Source organism: Vitis vinifera, chromosome 13 (assembly GCF_030704535.1).
Source record: "Vitis vinifera cultivar Pinot Noir 40024 chromosome 13, ASM3070453v1".
In the NCBI taxonomy this organism is placed as follows: domain Eukaryota; kingdom Viridiplantae; phylum Streptophyta; class Magnoliopsida; order Vitales; family Vitaceae; genus Vitis; species Vitis vinifera.
Genome location: NC_081817.1, coordinates 660439 through 686103, shown reverse-complemented (window position 1 = coordinate 686103; position 25665 = coordinate 660439). Strand labels below are relative to the sequence as shown.

The 25665-nt window shown below is 35.5% G+C and overlaps 4 protein-coding genes across 7 annotated transcripts in view; 1 reads left to right on the top strand and 3 right to left on the bottom strand.

Moving 5' to 3' along the window:
* Positions 1–6025, top strand: part of LOC100241661 (anaphase-promoting complex subunit 1) — a 39094-nt gene extending 33069 nt beyond the window's left edge. For all 3 annotated transcript variants that reach the window (XM_010659957.3, XM_010659958.3, XM_059741627.1), the window contains 8 exons: positions 1823–1963; positions 2432–2605; positions 3047–3110; positions 3202–3341; positions 3432–3589; positions 4376–4454; positions 4732–4830; positions 5193–6025. In XM_010659957.3, the coding sequence (XP_010658259.1) occupies positions 1823–1963; positions 2432–2605; positions 3047–3110; positions 3202–3341; positions 3432–3589; positions 4376–4454; positions 4732–4830; positions 5193–5585 (1248 nt within the window). In that variant the 3' untranslated portion in view covers positions 5586–6025. The remainder of the gene's footprint in view (positions 1–1822; positions 1964–2431; positions 2606–3046; positions 3111–3201; positions 3342–3431; positions 3590–4375; positions 4455–4731; positions 4831–5192) is intronic.
* LOC100246784 (endoglucanase 13) lies at positions 5897–8385 on the bottom strand. Its single transcript, XM_002272372.4, has 6 exons — positions 8191–8385; positions 7635–8048; positions 7462–7545; positions 6854–7003; positions 6474–6755; positions 5897–6385 (listed from the first exon to the last, which is right to left on the bottom strand). The coding sequence occupies exons 1-6, from the start codon at positions 8383–8385 to the stop codon at positions 6068–6070; spliced, it is 1443 nt and encodes a 480-aa protein (XP_002272408.1). The 3' UTR covers positions 5897–6067.
* Positions 8386–9220: 835 nt separating this feature from the next.
* LOC100251838 (endoglucanase 14) lies at positions 9221–11974 on the bottom strand. Its single transcript, XM_002269582.2, has 6 exons — positions 11738–11974; positions 11234–11647; positions 10264–10347; positions 9993–10145; positions 9626–9907; positions 9221–9538 (listed from the first exon to the last, which is right to left on the bottom strand). The coding sequence occupies exons 1-6, from the start codon at positions 11930–11932 to the stop codon at positions 9221–9223; spliced, it is 1446 nt and encodes a 481-aa protein (XP_002269618.1). The 5' UTR covers positions 11933–11974.
* A 2506-nt stretch (positions 11975–14480) lies between these two features.
* On the bottom strand, positions 14481–17985 carry LOC100243314 (xylan O-acetyltransferase 1). 2 transcript variants are annotated; one of them, XM_010659959.3, is made up of 6 exons: positions 17667–17984; positions 16944–17536; positions 16665–16836; positions 15895–16094; positions 15635–15793; positions 14481–15108 (listed from the first exon to the last, which is right to left on the bottom strand). In XM_010659959.3, exons 2-6 carry the CDS (start codon positions 17489–17491, stop codon positions 14760–14762), a joined length of 1428 nt encoding a protein of 475 aa, XP_010658261.1. In that variant the 5' UTR covers positions 17492–17536; positions 17667–17984; the 3' UTR covers positions 14481–14759. The 2 variants fall into 2 exon arrangements, with proteins under 2 accessions (XP_010658261.1, XP_002269697.1); XM_002269661.4 differs by having other exon boundaries at positions 16944–17985.
* Positions 17986–25665: the final 7680 nt, after the last annotated feature.

Here is a 25665-nt window from a genome sequence, read left to right as displayed (position 1 = left end):
CCTTTGTTCTTGAGCAATGAAGAAGAAGATGATCTATGGTCTCCTCATTCTCAAGACACAAAAAACATCTATTTGCCAAAGCCCATCCTCTTTTCTGCACCTTGTCCAAGGTTAGTGCTTTGCCCCACGTAGCCTCCCATACAAAAAAACTGATCTTGGGCTGCACATTCGCATTCCAAATAAGGCTAGAAGGAAACCGAGCCGACCCCCCCGCTTCCATGGCCAAGTATAGAGATTTAACCGAGAAATTACCACTCTTAGTTTCAGTCCATGATACCCTGTCCTCCACAACCTCAATAACTCTACTACGATGTAACTGCTCCATAAAACTTGATGCTTCCTCTATCTCCCAATCATTGAAAGCTCTTAAAAAGCATGGATTCCAACCCCCCCATCCCCCCTCCGCCAAGGAATCCCAAACATCTGCCACACTTTCTTCCTTATCAACAGTCAAAGCAAATAGAGACGGGAAAGACGAACACAAAGGAGAGTCCCCACACCATTTATCTCTCCAGAACCTCACCCTCCTACCATTACCAACAATGAAGACCATCCTATTGCTCACTAATTCCCAATCCATCCTTATCCCTTTCCACAACCCCAAGCCATGAGCCTCTCTCACTTCCCGAGAGGCCCAACCCCCTCTCTCTTCTCCATATTTCCCTCTAATCACTTGATTCCATAAGGCTTCTCTCTCATTAGCAAACCGCCAATTCCATTTAGCAAGAAGAGCCTTGTTGAGAATAGATAGGTTTTTTACCCCTAAGCCCCCTTTCTTCTTACTTAAGCACACCACCTCCCATCTTACTAGATGAGGCTTTCGCTCCAAATTACCCCCACCCCAAAGGAAGTCCCTTTGAATCACTTATGTACATCACAATAAATATTTCAAATTTTTAAGATTGATTGGCTTGTACAAAGAGCATTCAGAAGAAATGCAAGCCATCAGATTTCTGCTGGAATTTATTCAGTTTGTGAGGTTTGTGGGTTCATTTAACCTCATTTATTTTTTTATTTTTTTATGAGAAACAACAATATAGTATATTAAGGTAAGAAAAAAAAAGTACAAAGAAGGATGAGAGATCCTCCAAAAAGTACACAAAAAGAAAGCAAAAACCTCCAAGTTCAAGAATCTTAACAATTATGAGGTTCCACATACTATGTCCCATGTGGGAATACACAAAAAATAATCTATCCTTGCTAGCCCACACCCTTGGAACTACACACCATCCAATCAAGTTGGATCAAATTAAGGGGAACACCCTTAAAAGGTTGTGGTGCAAGATGCCCACAAGGAGGCTAAGAAATGAAAAGACTCTCTGAAGTTCTTGTATCGTCCTCAGAAATCCTAGCATTCTTTCCCTCCAAACAACCCAATCGTTTAACATCCTAATATTTAAATGATATTTTTAATCTGTTCCACTAAATGCTTTCATCATTATGTTTATGGCCATTAAGGATAATTGACAATTTTCAGCCCCATATTGATAAATTACTTGCTAACTCTAGCATGTATCTAAAAGTCAGCCATGTATTCTATCATTCAAGCGTGGAAAAGTACAATTTTTTAACTAGCAATATTAAACCTCAGGGTATTGTACAAGGCATTATAGACTGTTGACCAGAAAATAAATTTGATTGCATCATAATGGTGTTTGAGATAAATTCTGCATTCATCTGAGCTTCTTTGAGATAAATTTTAGCAAGTCTGCACCATTGCATGTATCTTACATTTAAATTTAAATGAGAATGAACTTTATAATTTGGGTTCAGTTTTGGCTTATCAGTGTTTTCTATATTTATGTCTCTGCATTTATTTTAGGTAAGCTTAGCAATTGGTTTCTTGTTTCTTGGGGGAGGAATGCGAACCTTTTCAACTAGCAACAGTTCTATTGCTGCTTTGCTGATTACTCTATATCCACGCTTACCCACTGGACCCAATGACAATCGTTGTCATCTTCAGGTATGAGGCTTAGAAAGGACATGGCAAAAACTGAACTGGTTTTAGACCTGCCATTTGGAGGTGTCATTTCATATTGATGGTCACACAATCAATGCTATTGGTGCTAACATTTTTCTCTGTACTGTTCTTTTTTGGTCTGTTTGTGAAATGTGAAGCATTGTCCTTCCACAAATCTTGAGAAATGGGAACACTTTTCTGATTAATTTTAGGCCAAAAATATTTTTATTTTTTGGGTTTCATAATACCATATGCCTAAATTCCTGTGTCCATGTTGTGTAAACACATTGGTGGATCTACACAGGGCCTAGAGGGGTCCCATGCCTCCCCCCCACCCAGAATGAGTTTCTGGCTCCGCTACTATGTAAACGGAATGGTTAAGGATTCGTTTTCTTTCCTCCTGTACTGCTGTCTGGTCAACTATTGTTATTTTAGCATCTAGGTTCCAAAGAAAGCATTTTATTTTTCCAGGCATACAGGCATTTGTACGTCCTTGCGACAGAAGCTCGCTGGATTCAAACAGTTGATGTTGACACAGGCCTACCAGTTTATGCCCCTCTTGAAGTCACTGTTAGGGAAACGGAACATTTTGCAGAAACAAGTTTTTTTGAGGTCACCCCTTGCATACTGCCAGAACGTGCTACTGTAAGTTTGATAGAATTCCGGTTCATTGTCAAGTTTCATTTAGAAATTCTGATGGATATTGGATTTCTTGATTCTCCAATTTTTGTATTTTCTCTCTTCAAACTAACATGAAAAATTATCTTGGGCAACCAGCTGTCTTTGCATGATTTTATCTACACTTTTTGAAATTCTAGTTGAGGTTGCCAAATTCTGAATTACAAGTTCCAAGATAAAGCAGTTTGAGTTTCTGTGTCTATTATAACATACATCGGCCTAGAATAGTATGCAATCAGATCCTTTATCTCAGTCCCAAGTTATGTCCCCAGAAGACTGACCTAGATAAGATCCTATCTGCTCATTTGCTACTTGACTGACCTTGAAAGGAGCCTGTCTGCTTAGTTGCTTCTGTTGAATAAGATTAGAACTTCAACATTTACAGATTACTTGATGTGTTACTTGCAGTTGAAAAGAGTGCGTGTATGTGGCCCTCGATATTGGCCTCAACTAATAGAGATTGTTCATGAAGGTAGAGTGGATGCTACTCCTCATGTTTATCATATTTTACATATATTCATTAAAGATGTTTCTGCAAATCTCAAGTGTTAATTCTTTTACAGATAAACCATGGTGGAGTTTTGGAGACAAGAATAATCCTTTTAATTCTGGTGTGCTGTATATCAAGCGGAAGGTTGGAGCTTGTTCATATGTGGATGACCCCATAGGGTGTCAGTCATTGCTGTCACGAGCAATGCACAAGGTTGTGGAGACAATTTATTTTACTATGGTTGACATTCCACCATCTTATATCAGATTATATAATTAGTTTATTTTGTACTTCCTGATTCAGGTTTTTGGTCTGACAAGTCTCAGAACTAGTGGTTCAAGTACCAGTGATCAGAGTGGACCAGGATCAGTTACAGTTGATCAGTTGGTCAGCACCTTTTCATCTGATCCAAGCTTAATTGCTTTTGCACAACTTTGTTGTGACCCTTCTTGGAATGGCAGGTAAGCATGCAAATATTTATTTTCATTTGTCTTCTTCTTTGCATCTTATCTAGACATATATAATCAAACCTTTAACATCCTACTTTTGACTAGCCTCCTAGTTGTAGAGTGCTGTCGAATAATTTGCTGATGTGTAATGGAGGAAGTAATTTGAGTAGGATGACACTATTTAAAACTCTTGAACCTTGAATAGTTTCTTTTAGAACTTTTGAAACTTCCTAGTCATTTCATTGTTTGTTTTGGAAAAAAATTATTTTCTTGGAAAAATTTCTGGGAATAACAAATAATTTCAAATAATAAAGAGTTTCTTTCCCTGAGATACTAGAAAGACTTGATAAGTTTACCAATTTTCATGTTAAATTATACATCAATGTATATATATATTTTACTATTTCATGAGTGGTAGTTTGTTTGTTTTACTTTGTGAAGTTCATTTCTTATTTTTTAGGCATTTTATATGGAGTGTTTAGGGGACAAACCAAGCATCTTGTAATGAGAATTGTTAAGATTCCACTAGGCCATCACCTTAGCAAACCTGAATTTGTTTATACCATTATTTTTTCAACTGTGTACTGGATAAGCATATTTCTCTTGGCCAGATCTGTCATATCGTCAAGGATTGCATTATTCTTATCTTTTCTTTTCTGAGCAAACCTTACTATTGTAAATTCTATTGACCCTAAATCAACTGTGACACTTATAATAGGAAAATAAGCAGGGATTTTCTTTTGTCGTAGTCATTGCCCATGGTTCTCCGAAATAATTAGTCATCAAACATGTTTGCAGATCTGATGCTGATTTCCAGGAATTTTGCTTGCAAGTACTGTTCGAGTGTGTGAGCAAGGACAGACCAGCTCTTTTACAGGTAAGTTTATAACTTAGGATAAGCCATTATCCTTGCTGCTGTCTAATTAATAGAATGTGTAGTGCAATGTACCCCTGAATGAATTTAGTACACTTCATAATGATAAGCATAGCAATAGGGGTATCTTCACCATTTATTATCATGTATAAATGTCGATTTATAGCTTATTATGACAGATGCATAGAACTTAACATGTTTATTGTTTGTTGCATTTCTTAATTTCTGGAACTTTTGACCTAAATTGCCCACATTTTTGGGTTGGCTGATAATCATGTAGGTCTACTTGTCATTATACACAACGATTGGGTCTATGGCTGATCAGGTTACCTGTGGAAATGTTGTTCTGGGAGACTCGCTCTTCATCTCTAGTTTAAAGGTAGATTTCTGTAAACATAGCACTTTCTTCTATTCTTTATACTCCTTATTTCTCTTAGAAATCACAGCTATTCAATTTGCTCCATGTGGTAACGATTAAAATGGTCTGCTTTTAAATTGATAAAAACTAAACTATCTACCATGAGTGTTTCCAAATTATACAAGGCACTGAACCCTGGATGCCTAATTGATTGGGTTTGTCTGGTAGAATGTCTAGTGATTCAGATCAAATCATGTATGGTGAAAACTCGAGTTTCCTGTTCTTTTTTCTCAGCTATGCCTGCTCAGCCTCCAAATAAGCAAGTGTTTGTTGGTTACATCAAAAAAAAAATGCTAAAAAAATTGCATTCTCCTTGCTTGCAGCTTGCACTAGCCTACAATGAGGCTCTGCTGAGTGGGAGATTGACAGCTTCAAAAGGAGGCATCGTACAACCTGTCTTTATTGGATCTCTCATGAGACGGGTAGAGGGTCTACTAAATTATTCTCCAGGATTGAAGAATGATTTCTACAATTATTTGAACTTGGGAAAGTGGCCCAGTGAGGAATCCCAAGGAGGAAAAGATTCAATACTCTTATCTTGGTACCTTCAGTGGTTCTGTGTGCCAGCTCCATCTATAGTCAAGACAGCCGTGGAAAAAATCAGGCCCAAGTTCAAAAGATCTTCTTCCATCCCCTTGTTGCGCTTGTTGTTGCCAAAAACCCACATTAATGCTATCGGTGAGATAGATAAGTTCTTTCTCTGTTCACAGTCTTAGTCGACACCCTACTTCTGAAACCTCGGGAATAGGTCATTATGCACAACCCTTTCCAGATATATGATGAATTTTTACAACTAACAACATAGAGGAATTGCAGAAGCCAACACATCGATCCTGAACCTCCTCAACCCCACCTCTAGGCCTTTGTAACTCTGTAATGTAAATGTGTATCATATGTACTATGTAGTATTTCACCATTGCAGTCAGCTTTGTAATATGATCCCCATCTACATATATTATGATAAAAAATTCTCACACCTGCGAATCTATTTAATAATCCAAACGCTATACATACAGGTGTGAAATGATTTAGGATTTAATTTGGAGGTGTCATTGAATTGAGTTGTAGATAGTTGACACTATTTTATAGGTGGGATTGAGAAGTAGAGTCGTTTGTATCAGCCCTTATTCAATATGTCAAAATTTCTTTTCTTTTCTTTTTTAAGCATTCCAAAGCTCAGCAATAACGCATGAAAACATCAGGCAAGGCGGGCCAAAACTCCAACAAAAGGTGCAGTATTAACAGTGGCAGATTCAGCTTGCTCATAATTGGGTCTAGAATCATTATAGTTATCATACTGATCTGGGCCTCCAGCAATGGCGCCATACACTATGTTTGGGTTTGGTGCCTGCCTGTTGAACCACTCTGTATAGCCCCCTGTGCATGTCACAAGCCTCTTGTCCTTCTTGATTGATACTATAGATGACCCTCTGTGATGGAGCTGCTGTGGAAACCTTGCTCCATACCCCAACATATAGCTCATACCCCTGGGGTTCCTCCCTAGTATATAGTCCACCTGCATACCACCAATAAACCCGTTACAACTTACAACCATTTCCATACAATCAGAATCCAGATATGTCAGAGAATTGCTTTCTGTGAACCTGCAGGCGTGCGAATGCGATGAGTTGGTCCGGGGAAACCTGGCCATTTGGGCAGTTGAGGTTGGATCTCGCTGCGTTCAGCCAGTCAGCGTAGGAGATTGTGAGGAGTAAAGCAGAGGTGGTGTACTGAACATTGTTCCAGGACAGCCACCAGAGTGCTCCTCCTCTAGTCATCTTTACGTTATTGTAACCCTTCTGGACCGTGTTACAGATGAACTGCTCAGCATGGCTCTTGTAGTTTACCCAGTTATCAGTGCTCGGAAGTCTGCCCTCCATAATAAACTGCAACATGTGTAGAAAAATCCATTTTGAGTCCAATACATCATATGTACATATAGAATTGTCACCAAGTGGTAGCAAAGATGAAGACACCGCCCCACCTTGGCGACCAGGACTTGGGCTCCAGTGTACTTGTCATCCCAAGAGAACTCGCTCCTTGTCCCGCCTGTATTCGCGGAACCTAGGTAGTTTACGTAGGTTTGGTCATTTGTAGCGCGGTATAGCCATGCAGCTGCCCACACCAGCTCATCCTGGATGTGTTAGGGCGCACAGAAATTACAAAGCTGTTATTGTGTAATAACCAAATACATGGCTAATTATTTTCTAAAACAATTTTTTGTTTTGTTTTTCGGAACAAAAATATTGAAAAACATATTTGACATCTGCAAAACAAAAAACAAATTTTTGATCTCAAAAATAAAAATATAATATTTTCAAAAAACATCTTTAAATTGTTTTCGATTACTTTTATGTGTTGTTTTAAAGAATAATTATATAAATATAAGAAATGATTGAAAATAAAGTACTATTATTTTAAAAATATATTAAAAATATAAAAAAATAAATTAAAAACATTTTAAAGTTTCTAAATGGAAATTTGTATTATAAAACACTAGAAAGTGATTTAAAAAAAAAAATTGTTTTAAAAACCGTTTTTGAAAACACTTTTCAAATAGAGTCTGATTGCTTGTTTCGCTTTTATTTTTACCTCAAATCCGCTGCTAGCATAGAATTTCGCTTGCGGAATACTGTTCTGATATAAGCCTTGGTGGGTTTTGGCAAAATCAAATAACTGCATGCAAGATCAATTAATTATCGTGAAGAGACTATTAATTAATTAATTAATTATGTGATGGAAATTGAAATCAATAATCTATTCACCTGCTTTCCATGGCTTAGAAGTTGCGAAGAGTAACTAGGGTCTGATTTACTGAAAGCCATAGACGCAGCCGCAAACGCGGCGGCGGTTTCACCGGCGAGGTCCGAACCCGGGTGCTGCCCATCGATCTTGTAAGAAGTTCTAGGCGTGGTCATGTCTTCGGGTCGTTCCCAGCATGCATGGTCTGCATCGCCATCTCCGACTTGGCCATATAGAACATTAGGCTGCGTGTGAGCTTTGATGAAGTAGTCTGTCCCCCACTTAATAGCCTCCATGGCGTGGCCCAGTTCCTTCTTGGCTGCGAGTTGTTGCCCATATTCGATGACACCCCATGAAAGCAGTGTCACAGTAAATGCATGGGGAAATCCAAACTTCACGTTGTCTCCAGCATCATAGTACCCTCCCACTAGATCAACCTGTTTGATATAGACCTAGGGTATTAATACGTTGTATAATTCTACTTATAGATGCAGCTTAGTTATATATATATAAGAGAGAGAGAGAGAGAGAGAGAGAGAGAGAGAGAGAGAGTTGATGATGATGATGATCGTTTAGTACCCCAGCATCATTGCCATCTTGCAAGGCGGAGTCTCCTCGCCACAGGACTCTCTGGTTAGGAGGCAGCTTCCCAGATCTTTGAGCTTCGAAATACAGCAAAGATTTAGTAAGGGCTGCTCCATAGTTTGATGAAGCAGCGCCTTGAAGCAGTAGCAGAAGGGAGAAGCCCAAGGGAAGGAGAGTTTTGGGAGACATTGGTAGGACTTGAGAGCAATGGGAAATGAAACAAAGGCTGCATTAATTTATAGACTGAAGTTGAGGGAAACAGTTACTTAGCGTTGATTTGAATTTAAAGAGAAACTGATTTTGTAGGATACCATTTTTTCATGGGAGTAATGCATTTACTATTTGATTCCATTTTTAGATGATATATAATAAATGCTATTAATTTTTCAATTAAGTGTATGGATTGGTCTAAGACTATAATCATTTTTATGTCAATTTTGACTTATGTACTTGCCAAATATGCTAAATGATATTACAAGTTTACAACCCTTGGCTGTCTTCATAAATAATTATTAATTTTTTTTTCTTAATATCTTTTTTATATTAACTTTTTTTTAACTTATTGGGAAAAAAAAGGAAAAAGAAAATCAATTTTGAGACTCTCTTAATTATACTTATAAATCCCATAAGAAGGGAAGGCCAATTTCTTTCTTTTCTAAATTCATTTATTAAATAGGTTTCAAAATCTTTTATTAATAGCATTTCAATTAAATTTTCAGATATCAATTTAATCCACATTATTGGATTCTTGCAAATGTGAAAATTAATCACCATGGGGATTTAAATAGGGTTTTTCTTTGACAAAAGAAAACTTTAAGCCTCATAAAGACTTATTTATTGAATTAAGTTTTGTTTGGATTGATATTTGAGAAGTGAGAAAACTATCTCTTCTATTTGATAATAACCTTTTTATTTCCATTTAACTAATTCTTTTTAGAAAAATTTATTGTTTTAAAAAAAGGGTTTAAAACCCTTAATGCAATTTTTATTTTTATTTTAATTTTAAAATGAGGGAAAGCAGACCTCAGGCGAGCCGGGCCAGAACCCCAACAATGGGTCCGCTATTAGCAGTGGCAGCTTCAGCCTGCTGGAAATTAGACCTAGAGTCCCCATAGTTGTCCCCCTGATCTGGGCCACCAACAATGGCCCCCTCCAGCACATTCGGATTCGGTGCCTGCCTGTTGTACCACTTATCAAAACCTTCCTGGCATGTCACTGGCGCCCCATTCTCGTGGATCGACACAATGGATGCTCCTCTGTGATGAACCTGCTGCGGAAAACTCGACCCATACCCCACCATGTAACTCATACCCTTAGGGTTCTTCCCAAGTATGTAATCCACCTGAAACCCAATCACAAACAAACCACCCCCCATTAGAAAATTCAGATTTTGATCATATATATATTAAACTAAAGTGTCTACACATGCCTGTGAACGGGCGAATGAGATGAGGTCGTCAGGAGATATGGAACCAGCAGGGCAGTTGAGGCTGTCCTTGGCAGCAGAAAGGGAGTCGGAGTAGGAGGCTGTGAGGAATAAAGCCGAGGTGGTGTACTGAAGATTGTTGAATGGATCCCACCACAATGCCCCTGCATTAGTTTTCTTGACGTTGTTGCTTCCTTGCTGGATTACGTTGCAAATGAACTGCTCTCCCTGATTCTTGTAGTTTCCCCAGTTACCATCGTTTGGAGCTTTCCCCTCCAAAATAAACTGTAAATGTATGCCAAAACTAAACATTAATATAGCTATTTTTTCGAGTTGTATATATGGAACGATGTAGATGTTACTTGCAGACCTTGGCGACGAGGACTTGGGCTCCAGAGTACTTGTCATCCCAAGAAAACATGGTTCTGGTGCCGCCTGTGTTTCCGGAACTACTAAGATAATCTGAGTAGGTTTTATCATTTGTGGCGCGGTACAGCCATGCAGCTGCCCACAACAGTTCATCCTGCAGGTGTTTATAGCACAGCCAAAAAGAAGTTATGTGCCAAGCCCAACTGTTAATTTTCTATGCAGCCAAACAGTCAAATTAAAGCATATAATGCTTAGATTCTTTCGTTTAGTACCTGAAATCCACTGCTAGAGTAGAAGTGCGCTTGTGGAATGCTGTTCTGATACATGCCTTGGTGACTGTTTGCAAAATCAAATAACTGCATGCGGTATTAATTGGAGCACATTAGTACACCGATTGATCTTCTTCAAAACATAAACGACTAACTGTTCATGTCTGTTTCTTAAGAATAATGTAACAAGAGTTTGAGAGGATAGTGGAGTAGACTAAAAGACAAAAAGGGTTCGGAGAGAGTGCCGCTATGATCAACGAGAGAATCACAGGAGAGTGGATTTTTTTTTTTTTTTCTGATGATTTGGGAAAACAGGGCATTTTTTTTGGGTACATTTCAATATTTTGACTAGCCACCAAACTAAAAACCCTTGGACTAGTTCTAAAGTGTGTGAAAAATGGAAAAGTAGACTCACCAACGATGTTTTGATCAAATTTTTGTTGGATTAAAGCCTTAGATGGTATTTGTTTTTTTTGTTAAAAACAATTTATTTTCAAAATTTAGGTTGTTTGTTTCTCTACTTTTTTTATGACTTATTATAAACTTTTTACTAAATAGAAAAATTCAAAATATGTAACTTTTTCTAAATAGAAAAATAACATATTGATTTTTTTTTTTTACATTTAATACTTAATAGAAATAAAATACTACAAAAACAAATAACCCAATATTTAACATTATTAAGCATTAAGGTTCTATTTAAAATTAAGTATAAAAACAAACACCACCCTAGTCTCGATTCAAGAAAGTGTATTAATTGATTAGAACCACAACATCACTCTCGACTAAAGAGTTAGTTGAGACTTGAGAGTATATTAATTAGTTAGAATCACAACATTATATCAAGGGGTGACAAACATTTGAGTGTATATATACATGCATGTATGTATCTATGTATGTCAAACATTTGTTTTAGAGATTAGTAAAAAGGAAAAAAGGAAAAAAAAAATATAGGCAGGTATGTATGAGATACCTGCTTGGCATGGCCTAAAAGTTGGGAAGAATAGTCAGGATCTGATTTACTAAAGGCAATGGATGCAGCAGCAAATGCGGCCGCAGTTTCTCCGGCAAGATCGGAACCCGGGTGCTGCTCATCGATCTTGTAAGAAGTTCTAGGCGTGGTCATGTCTTCGGGTCGTTGCCAGCATGCATGGTCTGCATCACCATCTCCAACTTGGCCGTATAGAACATTAGCCTGCGGGTGAGCTTTTATGAAGTAGTCTGTCCCCCATTTAATGGCAGCAAGAGCATTGTCCAGTTCCTTCTTGGCTGATAGCTGTGACCCGAAGTCGATAACACTCCATGAAAGCATCGTCACTGTAAATGCTTGGGGAAATCCAAACTTCACGTTGTCTCCAGCATCATAGTATCCTCCCACTAGATCAACCTGTTAATCAAACACCAAACCCTACCAGCCAATCATCCCAGAAGTTCTATACATATATGCAAAAGAGAAGTATTGGTGATGATGATATACCCCAGCATCACCGCCATCCTTCAAGGCAGAGTCTCCTCGCCATTTAGCTCTCTGGTTAGAAGGCAACTTCCCTGATCTTTGAGCTTCAAAATACAATATAGATTTGGTGAGGGCTGATCCATAATCAACTGAAACAGCTCCTTGAAGAAGAAGCAGAAGGGATAAGCCCAAACCAAGGAGACTCTTGGGAGCCATTTGGTAGAGATTAACCAATGGACAATGAAACAGTAGTACTGGGTGCTGCATGCTCTTTTTGGCTCTATTTATCAAGGAAACATTGGATCGACTAACTTTTTATGAATCCATGCAATTTGTTACTTTTTAGAGTGGAATATTTTTTCCCTTTTTTCTTTTTCCTTTTGGTGGGTAATTAGTGATATGCATGTTTATGAATTTTATTGGATCATCTTCGGTTACTACCATGAAACAATGGTTTCTATATTGATTTTTCTAACACAAATAAACTGCAAAATAGATTAGAACTGTACAGATTCTTTGCCTTAATAATCCGATATATTTCTAATTAATAATAGTAGAAAACCCATAAGGAATTAAAATCCCCATGAGAAATTCCTATATTGGTTATTTATAAAAGGAAATATTTCTGATTTGGATTCAAATTATATAGATTCCTTTCCTTAGTGACCCAATAGATTAATTCTAACAAAATCCCCATCAAATTCATATAGTTCTTCAGTTAGTAACATTTTTGCTTGACTGAATATATTGCCGTTATCAAAGAGAAAAACAAATTTATACTATGTAATTTTTTAATTTTTACTATAAATTATAGATTTTAATGGGATTGAAACTATGTAATTAATATTCCTTTCAATTTTGTGTTGATTTTTTTAACTATCTTGCAATTTGGATGGGTTGACCCAACATAATATTTAGGTAGATTTGGACAAACATTTTCATTACTTTTGTTAAGTTTGGGTTAAGTTTTCTCGACCCAAACTCAATTTAGGTTGGGTTTGAACCAAGGTTGCTCGAGAGCTTGATTTAATACTTTTATAATGTTTATCATTCTATATAATAACATTCATTTTCTTTATAGATTTTAAATAAAAAATAAAATTATATATTATTTTTTTAAAGAAGATTTATAAGTTTATTTTTATTTTTTATATAATTTTTTATTTTTTCAAAAAGATATATAAGTTTGTTTGTTTTTATTTTTAAATTTTATATTATTTATTATTTAAATTTTGATATAAATATATAGAAAAAAGTTTTTTAGATATTATTATAAATGAATTTTGAATCATGCAACTTGGCTAACACAAATTTAATCCAATCAGCTTAATTTTAACTCGATCAAATGGAAGAAGGGGTCATCATGCCATCACCGCCCTTTGCAACAGACATTGGAGGAGTATTCCATGGCATGTTGCTAACTAGTTTAAAAACCTTAATCCTGTCATTTCTTCCTAGAATCTAAATCCTAAAAACGAGATACTAAGATCCATCATTGGGAGAGATATAGCAAGAGTCAACATCTCTATTTCATAATCTAGAGATAGGTTCATGGTGACTATAACCATTAGAATACTAACTGTGTTTGGGACATAAATGATGCAAGGACAATAACGAACATGGAAGGCTTCCACTGAGACAATGTACTCCCGGGGCCTAAGCGGACTTAGGTTGCGTTTGTTTTTTGACTGAATAGAAAAAATCAAATATTTTGATTTTTTCTATTTAGCTAAAAGTACTTTGTTGATACTAACCAACATAACTAAAGTGAACTTATTATCAATAAGTTTAATTTAATTATGTTAGTTGATGTCAATGAGTTACTTTTAGCTGAATAAAAAAAGCTAAAATATTTGGCTTTTTCTATTCAGTCAAAAAACAAACACCACCTTAGACTCTTCCTTTCTAACAAATGCATGAACCTTCATAAAAGTAAGAATTTTAAAGCACTAAAAAAAGAAAAATAAGAAAAAAGGAAGAATTGTGGTAAGTGTAAGGTAATATTGGTAAATTTTATTTTTATAATATCAAAAAATGGTAATGACTAATGATGACAAAAATGCTTGCCATATTTTCATATTTTAAAAGGCTTGTATACTTTATTGTTGAAATGGTAACTAAAATCATGCAATATAATTCAATGTTACAAATTTATTTTAAGAAAATCTAACTTACTAATTTAAACATATGATTTGATAAAAATTCCAAATAAACACAATATCTAAAGATTCTAGTTTTTTTTTTTTTTCATATTTTATAAAATTAATTGTTATAAGAAAACTAATTTATTCTTGAAATGGTTAGCCAAAATAATATAATATGATTAAATGTTATAATTTCTTTTTAAGAAAATGTAACTAATAAAATTTGCTATATAATTTTTTTAAGCCATTGAAAATTATGTATCGTGGTTTTATCTTTTCAAACAAATAAGGATTGATTATTAAGTCTAAGTAAAATAATTTTCTAAGAAAAAAATTATTCTTATTTTTCCTTTTTTTTTTTTCATTTTCTATTTTTTTTTTCATACCAATATTTAAGAGGGACAATAAGCTTTATCCTTTTTTCTTTTTTTCTTTTTTAATTCATATACATAAATATAATATAGCACAATATACGACCGACACTCCAAATATTAAATTTTATTTTTATTTTTATTGGCTTTATCTCCTTTCTGTCTTTGCCTCAGAAGATGTGGACAGTGGGAGCCAACAATTAATTAAACCCAAAAATAAAAATAAATAAATAAATATAATTTGCAAAATTAGGTACAACTTTGTATTCACTTTATTTCCTTCTCAACAAATTCATTTTACAATTTCTTCACATGTACCCCATTCCCATTCCCATTGCATTCCCATTCCCGAGCCTTCATTTTCAGGCTTTGCCAAATTTTCCCCCCTTTAATAGGCTGAACCCCAAAATTCAAAAGGAAAAAAAAAAAATTAAATCGGTTCAACCCCATGGTCCCCACATTAAGAAAAAAAAATTACAGAAATTAATTAGAAAAATGGAAAAAAAAAAAATTGAGAGTCCGCCATTGTCAAGAGTGAGAGATAATACGTGAATAAAGGAACTCGTTCCACATGTCGGGTAACCCGGGAAGGCACCAGTGGATGCAATCGGCGAAGTTCATCGGGTCGGCCTGTTGCTCCGGAGTCAGTAACTTACCCTGCCGGATGGTGTGAACGGAGGTGTGGGCGTCCTTCCGAAGCTCCGATAAGCTCGTAATATTAACGAAATATACCGGCACCTTCATCGACTGAGTCACGTTCACAGCGACGGCGAAGACTCGCCGATCGGTACCGACATCTAGTCGGGTCGTGAGGTTGAAAATCGGGTACGTCTCTTTGGCGCATTTAATGCCATCCGGGTTGTCCCAATCCAAACTCCTATTAAATTTAAATAAAAAATAATTTAATTATCAACTACGATACTAATGTTTAAACATTAGGTAGTGGTTTACCAAACTTTAGGTTAAAAGCGACATTACGGTCAAATCATGCCTTCGGTCACGGGTCCACCGTGTGGGCCCATGACGATATCACCCACCTCCACGACAACCACAAAATAATATTAAGAATCATCTCTTAAATAGGCAACAACTTTTGAAAAGGAAGTGTTGTTCAATTTTTCTTATTTTTTATTTTAAAAAAAAAACATTCGTCAAACAATTTTTTACAAAAATTATTAATTATAAATACTATGTTTATTATTTATAATATATGTTTGAAATCATTAATTTTATCGATGGTTTTGTTTTTGGTTATTTACAAAATTGAATCGATAGGACAAGAGCAGCCCCAAGCCTGCTTGTGGAAAACAAGATAAAATAAACAAAAATTTAGCAGCCATTGAAAAACATAAAAAATGCTTTTGAAAAACAGTTTTAAATGTGAAGTGGGCGTTGAGCTATACTTGATATGGAGAGGAGACATGCTGCTGAAGAAGACAGATGTGCGGTTAGGATCCACATTTTGGTCGACCCACTGGGCCCACGTTCTCAGAACTCTCCCGTACGCTATCGGCCGTTCGATCTCGTCGTACTCCGTGGACCCTTGATCGAAGGATCCTCGTCTGTTGCAAATAAGGCCCAGAAACGACACATGTTAGGCGGACTAGGTCCATGACCAAATGGGGGGAGAAGCTACGGAGCAAATGCTCACACGGTTACTTACAGTATTTTCATCTTGAAAGTGTTCATCCACCATATGTAGGTATTGAAGATCAGGTAGTCAACTCCCTTCCAGTTCTGTCCGTGTTTGTCGATTGATTCGGGCATGATGATGCGGTTCAAAATGCTGTGCATCGTTGGATCGTCTGAATTTGACTCCACAAGGAATGGAGCCCAGTAGAACTCGACCGTAGCATTGTAGTCCTGCACATTCAAACAATAAATTGAATCCTAATAAAAACTTGTAAGCAAAAGCCCTCCCTTGGCCCTCTCACCATGCCATTTTCCATTAAATCGCTGACCATACAATTTTATTATTAAAAAAATAACAATTTTCTTTTTTTTTCAATTAAGTTGTGGAGGACATAAAATTTTATCAAATAAAATAAAAAATAATTTATTGTTTTTCATTTCAAGAGCTAGAACCCTTAAAACCCCTTCAACTCATAAATTCTAAATTATTGGCGATGGTCTAAACTTATTCAACAGAACATAAATAAATACGTTCAAAATTTTCACAAAATGACAGAAAATGGGAGATTTTGTATGAAACCCTAATCATTTTCCTTCAAAAAGGGAAGATTAGATATGAATTGAAAGTATAAAAAGGGAGGAAAGAGGACTGTGTGATGATTATGGAGGATGAACTTTTGATGATAGTATATGGGAAAGATTGAGACTGTGGGTCAAAAGCCTTTGTCTTTGCGTGTGATTTGAGAAATGAGAGAGAGAGAAAGAGAGAGAGAGAGAGAGAGAGAGAGAGGGATTGCATACATCAATTCTGAAGATTGAGAGAGACCCATTCTTCGTCAGGCTTTTCCGGCCAGGAGGCGCGACGGATTGAACCAGACAAATCATGGATTCCCACTGGTTTCGATTCAGTGAGTCTCCAACAAACATGAGCCTCTTGCCTCTGAGTTTCTGAAGCAGTAATCTTGGTTTGAACCTTTTCGCGGGAACCAAACAGAGAATGGAAAATTAATTATCAGATTAATGTGTACAGAAATATATGAATTCATACAATGAAGGAAGAATTTGGGTTGGTTTTTTTACTTGGGCATAGAGCATTGTCTGGGCTGCCATCTCCAGTTCTGGTAGGTGGAATCCTGTCTGCCATTTCTCATGCAGGTGACTTGTTCTGTAAGGAACTCGCATTCATCTTCTTTGTAGAGTGGGTGGGTGACGTTGTCATAGACCCAGTCTCCATTGAAGACATCGCAATCCTCCGGTGGTAACTCCACGTCTGAGTCGTCTTCTTCCTCTTCAACCACCGGCAATTCGATATTCTTCTCTTCTTGCTTGGCCACCGTCAGCGACAGATTTTCCGGTTCTTGGGTCTCCTCAGACATCTGTGATCTGGGCTTCATTCTCGAACCGATCCAAACCGTAGAATCGACTTCGTTGCTGTTACTTTCTTGAACTGGGTCGCCGGATTTGGATCCATCCTCTTGAATTTCCTGCCCCATGGGCCTTGAAAATGGGAACTCGGCAATGGACTTGACGTCCTCATTGTACATGAAGCAACCAAATAGAAAAATGGAGAAGACGACCACAAAGACAGAGAGGTTGTTGCTCTTGCGGCCACCCCCGGCTTGCTTCATGGCGACGATTTCAGCTGGAAAGAGAGCTGTTTTCCGGCGAGATGTCTGCATGAGAAAGAACAGAAAAGAGACCCGGATGAGGAGAAGAGAGAATTGAGAACCAATATATTATAGAGAAGAAGAAAGAAAGAAAGAGAGAAAAGGAAAGAAAACGAATCAGGAGGAGAAGACTTACTGCAATGGGTTTGTTTAATGGAGTGTTTGGTGAGATGGTTGTCTTCAAGAAACTGAGTTGGGGTATGGTGGATGGAGGGTTGTCTTTTCTCAGACTTTCTCGCAATAATCCTTTGCTAACTACTTACTTTTTTTGTGCTTCACCATGAGAGAGAGAGAGAGAGAGAGAGAGAGGAGTGAATTCAAAGCTTTGATTTTGTTGGGGGTTTGGTGCTTTTCGGAGGAGTTCTTGAATAGGACGATATGGAGGATTTGGTGTTGTTACGGAGGATGGTAGACAGCATGTTTCTGTCTATGAGATTCAGAATAGAACCTTCCACAGATAAGCTTATTATTAGCCTTGGAGATTCATTTCTTTTAAATGAAAAGTCCAAACCCAATTTTTTTTTTTTAATTATAAAAAAATTTACTTTTGAAATAATTACATTTGTCTTTGTGGGGAGCTTCTTTCTTATGGGTCAGTCACATGGGTGGCCCTTATGCATCCCATGCTGCCATGCACATGTTTTAAGTTCTCTTATACCATGTTTGGTTTTAACAGATTTCAAAAAAATAGTTTTTTAAAGTTTCAGTATATTTTAATATTTTTAATTATTTCACACAACATTTAAAAAACAAAACTTGAATATATTTAAAATTTATTTTAAAAATATGGTACTTTTAGAATAAATTCTTGAAAATTTGTTTTGGATAAAAAAATTGACCATACGTGGTTTTAAAGTTTAAAATTTATTTTCTATTTTAAGAATAAAAATTTATATCCAAGAAAAGTGTCCAAATAGACCTTTAGAATTTGCTATTCAAATTATATACTTGATATTAAGAAGCAAAAAAAATGTTTCTAAATTTAATAAAAGTTTTTGTATGTATTTAACTAATTTATTTATAAAAAATTTGAAAAAAGTTGGAAAAAATGCAATCATCAAAATCTTATTTTAATTTATTCAAAAAATCATTTTATATTTAATAAAAATTTAAAATATCAATATTATTATTTAAAAATTATAACTTTCACTTTAGTTATAAATAAATAAATAAATGACAATTGTATCCCAAATGGGCTCTTACCATCTTTAGAGATATTCAAGAAATATTGGACAAAGACACCAATAATTTTTTTTTTTTATTATTTGTAATTATTAGGTTGAGGATGAGTTAATTCCTAAGGAGACATATGATATGGAGGGTAGGGGTAGGGTTAAGCTGCAATATCAAAGTCCAAAAGTGTTAATATGAATCAATCATCCATCTAATCTTGCTTTGACCTTCATGTTTTGTTTAAGCCCAAAGAAATCTCTTATAAGATTTGCTATAAGCCTACCCAATACATGGGTCGCACTCAAAATTACAATTCTCAACCATAACATTACAACAAAAAGTTATAATTTCTACTCCTGCTTTTTTTTAGTTGTTTTTAAAGTAGAAGGTAGAACTAACCTCTTTTTTTTTTCTTTTTTTTTTTTTCTGAATATTTTTTCTTTTTTCCTATGACCATATGATATTTCTGTATCCCAACAACCACAGAGGAGCAGTTGGTGCATTATTAAGGCAAAAAACCCAATGATTTTGTTTGGAGGCCAGCAGTAAAATCCAAATTATGAGTAACTTTATGTTTGAGAAAAGTAAAGGCTAAGGAAGCCCTCTTTTTTTTTTTATTTCTTTATTTTTATTGGAATTTTGTTCTCAATGTAGAGTTGCTATACCAACATTTTGGTTTGTGTACTTGTTCACTTCACTTGTTTTGGATGTCAGTTTGATGGTTGAGATGTCCCTTTTTTTCAAAGCTAAGGCAGCCTTCAACAAAGAATTCAAAGCCCTGGGGTAACTCTCACCATCATTACAAGAGTGCGTCTGCTCGAGGAAAACAATTTTTCTGGTTATATATATATATATATAGCCTTCAGCAAAGAATTCAAAGCCCTGGGGTAACTTTCATCATCATTACAAGAGTGCTTCTGCGTGAGGAAAACAATTTTTCTGGTTATATATATATATATATATATGAGAGAGAGAGATTGAGAGAGAGAATGTAGAAAAATGAAGCTATAAAATCAGCTAAAGGGTTCTTCAAATACACATGTTTCACTCGTACATCTTGGTGGAAATTTTGAGGGAAAGAAAATGGTGAGGAAAAATGAATAAAAGTAAAAAATAGATTTAAAATTAATAAATTATTTTTATATATTTTTTAAAATTTATTTACTTATTTTTTTATTATATAAAAATTAAATAGTTAAAAAATATATAAAATTTTAACTAATTTTATTTTCATTTGTATTTTATATAGTAAAAGCAAATATAAGAAGAAGACCATTTTTCTTAATCTATTTTTAAATTTTTTTCAATAACCAAATATCGTACTAGAGTTCTTGATTTTTCTTAACCTGTGATGCATCTTATGCTAGGCTTTAAATTGGAGATTTGGAAATAAGGTTGTAAAATTAATTTTCATAGAAATGACTAAGGATTAAGAGGGATTCTTTTGGATCATGGAAAAATCTCGAACCATATTAGGCACAATCTTGACACCTATTGTAATGATAAATGATCTCTCTCATCATGATTGAATTTAAGTTTAATTTTATTGGGTTCAAATTAATCTTTTCATTGTAAACTTTTAAGCAGAAATAGAAACTTTACTTTAATAATTAAGATAATAATTTAAAGATTGAAACCTTGACTCTTTATTTAACTTTTTTTTTTTATGTCAATCATAGAACAAAACAAATTATAATTTGGATGGGTTTATACTTATCAAAACTTAATCAAATTTGTTTACTTAGTATTATCCAGGGATATTAATTAGCCAAGTAGGACTAACACTTGCCAAAATTGAAAAATGGAATTTTGGAATTAGTTTCAACCATTTTATTCACAAAATTTTGAACAATAAATGGGGTTGAGCCGTTTATCAAATATTGATCATCAAAGTTTGAACTTTTTGTTGATTGATTACTCATGATATAAGAAATAGTATCCATAATCTATAGCATTATTGTATACCTACCTGATAGTATTATTGTACGTTGTTGATCTTAAGATGTTTGAAAATTAATGTTGATTGTTGAAATTCAATAATTAAGATATGATTTTTAAATCTTTCTAGACCCCTCTTTTTGAACTAAGAGACACTTGTTTTCATTTTAATTTTTTTTGCTTTTCCTATAACCACTTGCTAAACACCTGAGAGTGAGTTGAGCATTTTATTTGGGAGTCTTGGGAGTGGGGGACGCTTTCATAGGTGAGCAAGCTGCATGGGACGTGTGACAAAGGCATGACGACCTTGCCATGGTGGTGGTTGAGGGAGTTAGACTTTTTTTTTGGTTGAGAAAGGAGCAGTAGGGTAGTTGAGGGAGAGTTGGGGCGGGAATAAAAGGTTTTGGGTAGCAGGTGAGTGGTTTGCCAGTTTTTGTCCAAGTGTGATCCAAACATGCTTCATATTTTCTCATTTCACAATGTTCTATCCGACCTCTTGCTGATTTTGGGTCCATTTTGATGCTTGAACGTGGACGTTAGATGTTGTGCGTGTTTGTAGAATATGAGACCATTTTTATGCATTTTATGTGGGTTTAGCAGTTTTGTCTCATTTGTAGATGCTCTGTTTTGTTTTTTTTTTTTTTTCTTTACTCTCTTCTGTGTTCTCTGTTTTGGTGTGCTTAGGGTGTTGAGTGTCAAAATATTGTGTGAATGGCCGACTACCTTGGCCTTGAGTTTTGTATATTATATATATAGACTTTACAAGGATGCTATACATGGAAAGCAAATAAATTCCCGCATGATTCTAGCCCTATACATGTAAACTATAATTTGTCAAATAATGTATACTAACTGTACAAAATAATAAATGGAGAAATAAGGAAACAATTGTGGGCTAAAATAAGGAAAAAAGTGTGGACAACAAAGTTGTCATTTGACAGCCCCCCTCAAATTGATGCAGGTTGATCAATAAGCATCAATTTGCTACTTAGCAAGCAATGTCGATGACGAGGGAGAGCCTTGGTGAAGATATCAGCAATTTGTAAATCAGTGGAAATATGTGGAAGAGTGATAGCACGAGCTTCAAAGGCTGCACGGATAGAGTGACAGTCTACTTCAATATGCTTTGTGCGCTCATGATAGACAGGATTGGCCGTGATCTGAATAGCACTTGTATTATCGGCATGTAGAAGTGTAAGATTGGTCTCAGAAAAATCTAACTCCGCAAGCAAACCTCAAATCCAAATGATTTTAGAACAAGCAAGAGACATCGCCCGATACTCAGATTTCGTAGATGACTTAAAGACTCTGTCTTGCTTCTTACTTTTCACAAACATCTTAAACTAAAACTCCCAACTAAGATAGTTTTTGCCATTGAAACGAACAATAGAATATTCTCCAGACATTACGAAGACAGAAATAGCCTAGGAAACAAAAACATTGTCAAAGAGCCTAAATCTGATAACAACCCTCCAAATAATCGAAGATCTCCAAGAGCCTAGAATCGAAAAAGAAAACTCCAAGATCACACCACAGATGTGTTGTCACAACCACCAGAAAAAAAAAAAAAAAAAAAAGAACCCAAAAGCTGGGCTAGAGTCCGAGAGCCCCTAAGGCTAAATCCGAGAGCCCCTAGGGCTAAATCCGAGAAAACCCAAAGAAAAACTAGAAAGCGTGTAAACTCTAGGTTCAGAACACAAGCTCTGATACCATGTCAAAATATTGTGTGAATGGCCGACTACCTTGGCCTTGAGTTTTGTATATTATATATAGACTTTACATGGATGTTATACATGGAAAGCAAATAAAAGCAAATAAATTCCCGCATGATTCTAGCCTTATACATGTAAACTATAATCTGTCAAATAATATATACTAACTGTACATAATAATAAATGGAGAAATAAGGAAACAATTGTGGGCTAAAATAAGGAAAAAAGTGTGGACAACAAAGTTGTCCTTTGACAGTCCCCCTCAAATTGATGCAGGTTGATCAACAAGCATCAATTTGCTACTTAGCAAGCAATGTTGATGACGAGGGAGAGCCTTGGTGAAGATATCAGCAATTTGTAAGTCAGTGGAAATATGTGGAAGAGTGATAACACGAGCTTCAAAGGCTGCACAGATAGAGTGACAGTCCACTTCAATATGCTTTGTGTGCTCATGATAGACATGATTGGTTCTAATCTGAATAACACTTGTATTATCGGCATGTAGAAGTGTAAGATTGGTCTCAGAAAAATCTAACTCCGCAAGCAAACCTCAAATCCAAATGATTTTAGAACAAGCAAGACACATCGCCCGATACTCAGATTTCGTAGATGACTTAAAGACTCTGTCTTGCTTCTTACTTTTCACAAACATCTTAAACTAAAACTCCCAACTAAGATAGTTTTTGCCATTGAAACGAACAATAGAATATTCTCCAGACATTATGAAGACAGAAATAGCCTAAGAAACAAAAACATTGTCAAATAGCCTAAATCTGATAACAAACCTTCAAATAATCGAAGATCTCCAAGAGCCTAGAATCGAAGAAACCCAAAGAAAACTCCAAGATCATACCATAGATGTGTTGTCACAACCACCAGAAAAAAATAAAAATAAAAAAAAATAAAAAATAAAAAAACCCCAAAAGTTGGACTAGAGTTCGAGAGCCCCTAGGGCTAAATCTGAGAGCCCTTAGGGCTAAATCCGAGAAAACCCAAAGAAAAACTAGAAAGAGTGTAAACTCTAGGTTCAGAACATAAGCTCTGATACCATGTCAAAATATTCTGTGAATGACCGACTACCTTGGCCTTGAGTTTTGTATATTATATATAGACTTTACAAGGATGCTATACATGGAAAGCAAATAAAAGCAAATAAATTCCTGCATGATTCTAACCCTATACATGTAAACTATGATGTATGCTAACCATACAGAATAATAAATGGAGAAATAAGAAAACAATTATGGGTTAAAATAAGGAAAGAAGTGTGGACAACAAAGTTGTCCTTTGACATCAAGTGTCTCATTTGGAATGGCCATCTTAGTGGGGGTGCTTCTGAGAAGGTCTCATGTGAGTCACTTTCGATCTAGTGGGAACTCTCAGGATGTCTGGACAAATGATCATTTATGCTCGTCTAGCTTCATTAGAGCCAGACAGACGTCTTTACTGCACAAAGGGATGTCCGGATAGATGATCCAGACCTGCTATCTTCCTCACACAAAAAAATGTCCGGACAAATGATCATTTATGCATGTCTAGCTTCACTAGAGCCAGACAGACATCTTTGCTGCACAGAAGGATATTCGGACAGATGATCATTTATCCCCGTTTAACTTCACTAGGGGTAGACAAACGTCTTTGCTGCACAAAAGAATGTCCAGACAAATGATCATTTATGCCCGTCTAACTTCACTAAAGTCAGACAGATGTCTTTACTACACAAAAGGATGCTCGGACATATGATCCGAGTGTACTCTCTTCCTTACACTGAAGTATGTTCAAACAGGTGGTCTGGGTGCGCCCTTCCAAAGCTTAAGTCAGAAATCAATGAGGATGAGTTCAATGAAGCTCATAATACTTAATGAATATTGCCTGATTTTTGTCATATTCTTTGACATGCATGTGCTAATTTTATCATTATGAGCTAACCTTATTTCCATGATAGCACGTTCTTATTTGCTGGTAAGGTACACTCCCAATCCTACTTAATTTATGTATTTATTCTTATGCTCGATTTGTTTTTTTTATTTGATCATTTCATTGGTATTCATTGATTTTCTTATTAATTGTCACACTCGCTTCATCTTATTTAGTAGAAACCCGTTTTTAGGGATTTAGAGGGGTGTTATAGTCTTTCGTCGTACCTTCATGATAAGTAATCTGATAATCGGATTCGTCTCTATTTTTACAGACTTTTTTTTTTCAAATAAGGAGTCACACTTAAGATTTTCTTTCTTATTTTTTTTCCCTTAAAAATAAAACAAAAATAAGTGACGATTCCAAGTTTTTTTTAAAGAAAAAATAATTATAATTTTCATCAAAAAAATAAAAAGTGAGTTTTACCATCGAATGAAAACACATCGAATGAAATGCAGGGTCCACACTTTCCAATTAAAAATTTAAGAGTACGATACTTTAAAAAAATTGTAAAACAAATGTGTAACGATGGATAACCAATTTTCTTAAAGATGTCATATAATTTTCTTGTTTTGATATGTTGAGCACTATATAATGAATATAATATATGTAATAAGTCAAAGTTAGATAGCAAAAGACACTTTCTATTTCTAGGCTGGAACCAAACCAAGTGACAAAGGCTAGAGTCTACTCCACTCCTCTTTGTCCTGCACTAGATTTGTTGTTTTTGAACCTTGGAAAACATCCATTCCCTTCAGACTTCCCCGCCCCTCTTCCCAAAGGTATGATTATCCTCGTTTTTACATGTTTGAAATTCTAAAATGGTTTTAGCATCTCTTGTAAGTCAAAATTTAAAGGAGTCGAGTTGAGTCTTCACCATTGCAATAATATAAACTCATAATAATGTTTACTTAGGCGATTTTTCTATATATTATCAAAAACATTTTCTTCAATGTATGGCTTAGAATAGCCCAAGAATAGCACATTGGGCTGGGCCTTTGTCAAATATTGAATTGAAGACCCAATCCTCATGGGCTCTGACAAATCTTTGATTCTTGACTTTTCCAAGTTGTAAGAAGCATAGTGCCTAAAGAGGTGTGTGACAGAGATACAGAGACATTTGACCCTTGGGGAAGGGTGCAGTCACCTTGGTTTTGGCACACACAATGCATGGATTTCCACCCTTTGTGGCAACAAACAACGTACCCACCTCAGATGATGCACATCCATCTCCCTGCTACCCTTCACATTCTCCCATGACCCAACAGGTAGAAACAAATTAACCAATTCTATAAAAACGTTTTTAAAAAAATTATCTATTAATTACTTCTAAAAAAATGTTATAAATAATTTCAAAATTTTCTAAAATTGCATTTCAAATTTGACAAAATATTA

Bases quoted from the DNA above. Each gene is read 5' to 3' on its own strand.
- LOC100246784 (XM_002272372.4), bottom strand. From the start codon at position 8,385: ATGTCTCCCAAAACTCTCCTTCCCTTGGGCTTCTCCCTTCTGCTACTG. The intron at 7,546-7,634 runs GTGAATAGATTA...TCTTGCATGCAG, and splicing joins TTCTAAGCCATGGAAAGCAG to TTATTTGATTTTGCCAAAAC. The intron at 6,756-6,853 runs GTGGGGCGGTGT...CACATGTTGCAG, and splicing joins CCCAAGTCCTGGTCGCCAAG to TTTATTATGGAGGGCAGACT.
- LOC100251838 (XM_002269582.2), bottom strand. From the start codon at position 11,932: ATGGCTCCCAAGAGTCTCCTTGGTTTGGGCTTATCCCTTCTGCTTCTT. The intron at 11,648-11,737 runs GTATATCATCAT...TTTGATTAACAG, and splicing joins AGGATGGCGGTGATGCTGGG to GTTGATCTAGTGGGAGGATA. The intron at 9,539-9,625 runs GCATGTGTAGAC...ATTGGGTTTCAG, and splicing joins TCTCATTCGCCCGTTCACAG to GTGGATTACATACTTGGGAA.
- LOC100243314 (XM_002269661.4), bottom strand. From the start codon at position 17,542: ATGCAGACATCTCGCCGGAAAACAGCTCTCTTTCCAGCTGAAATCGTC. The intron at 15,794-15,894 runs GTAAGTAACCGT...TATTTGCAACAG, and splicing joins ACTTTCAAGATGAAAATACT to ACGAGGATCCTTCGATCAAG. The intron at 15,109-15,634 runs GTATAGCTCAAC...TAAATTTAATAG, and splicing joins ATGTCTCCTCTCCATATCAA to GAGTTTGGATTGGGACAACC.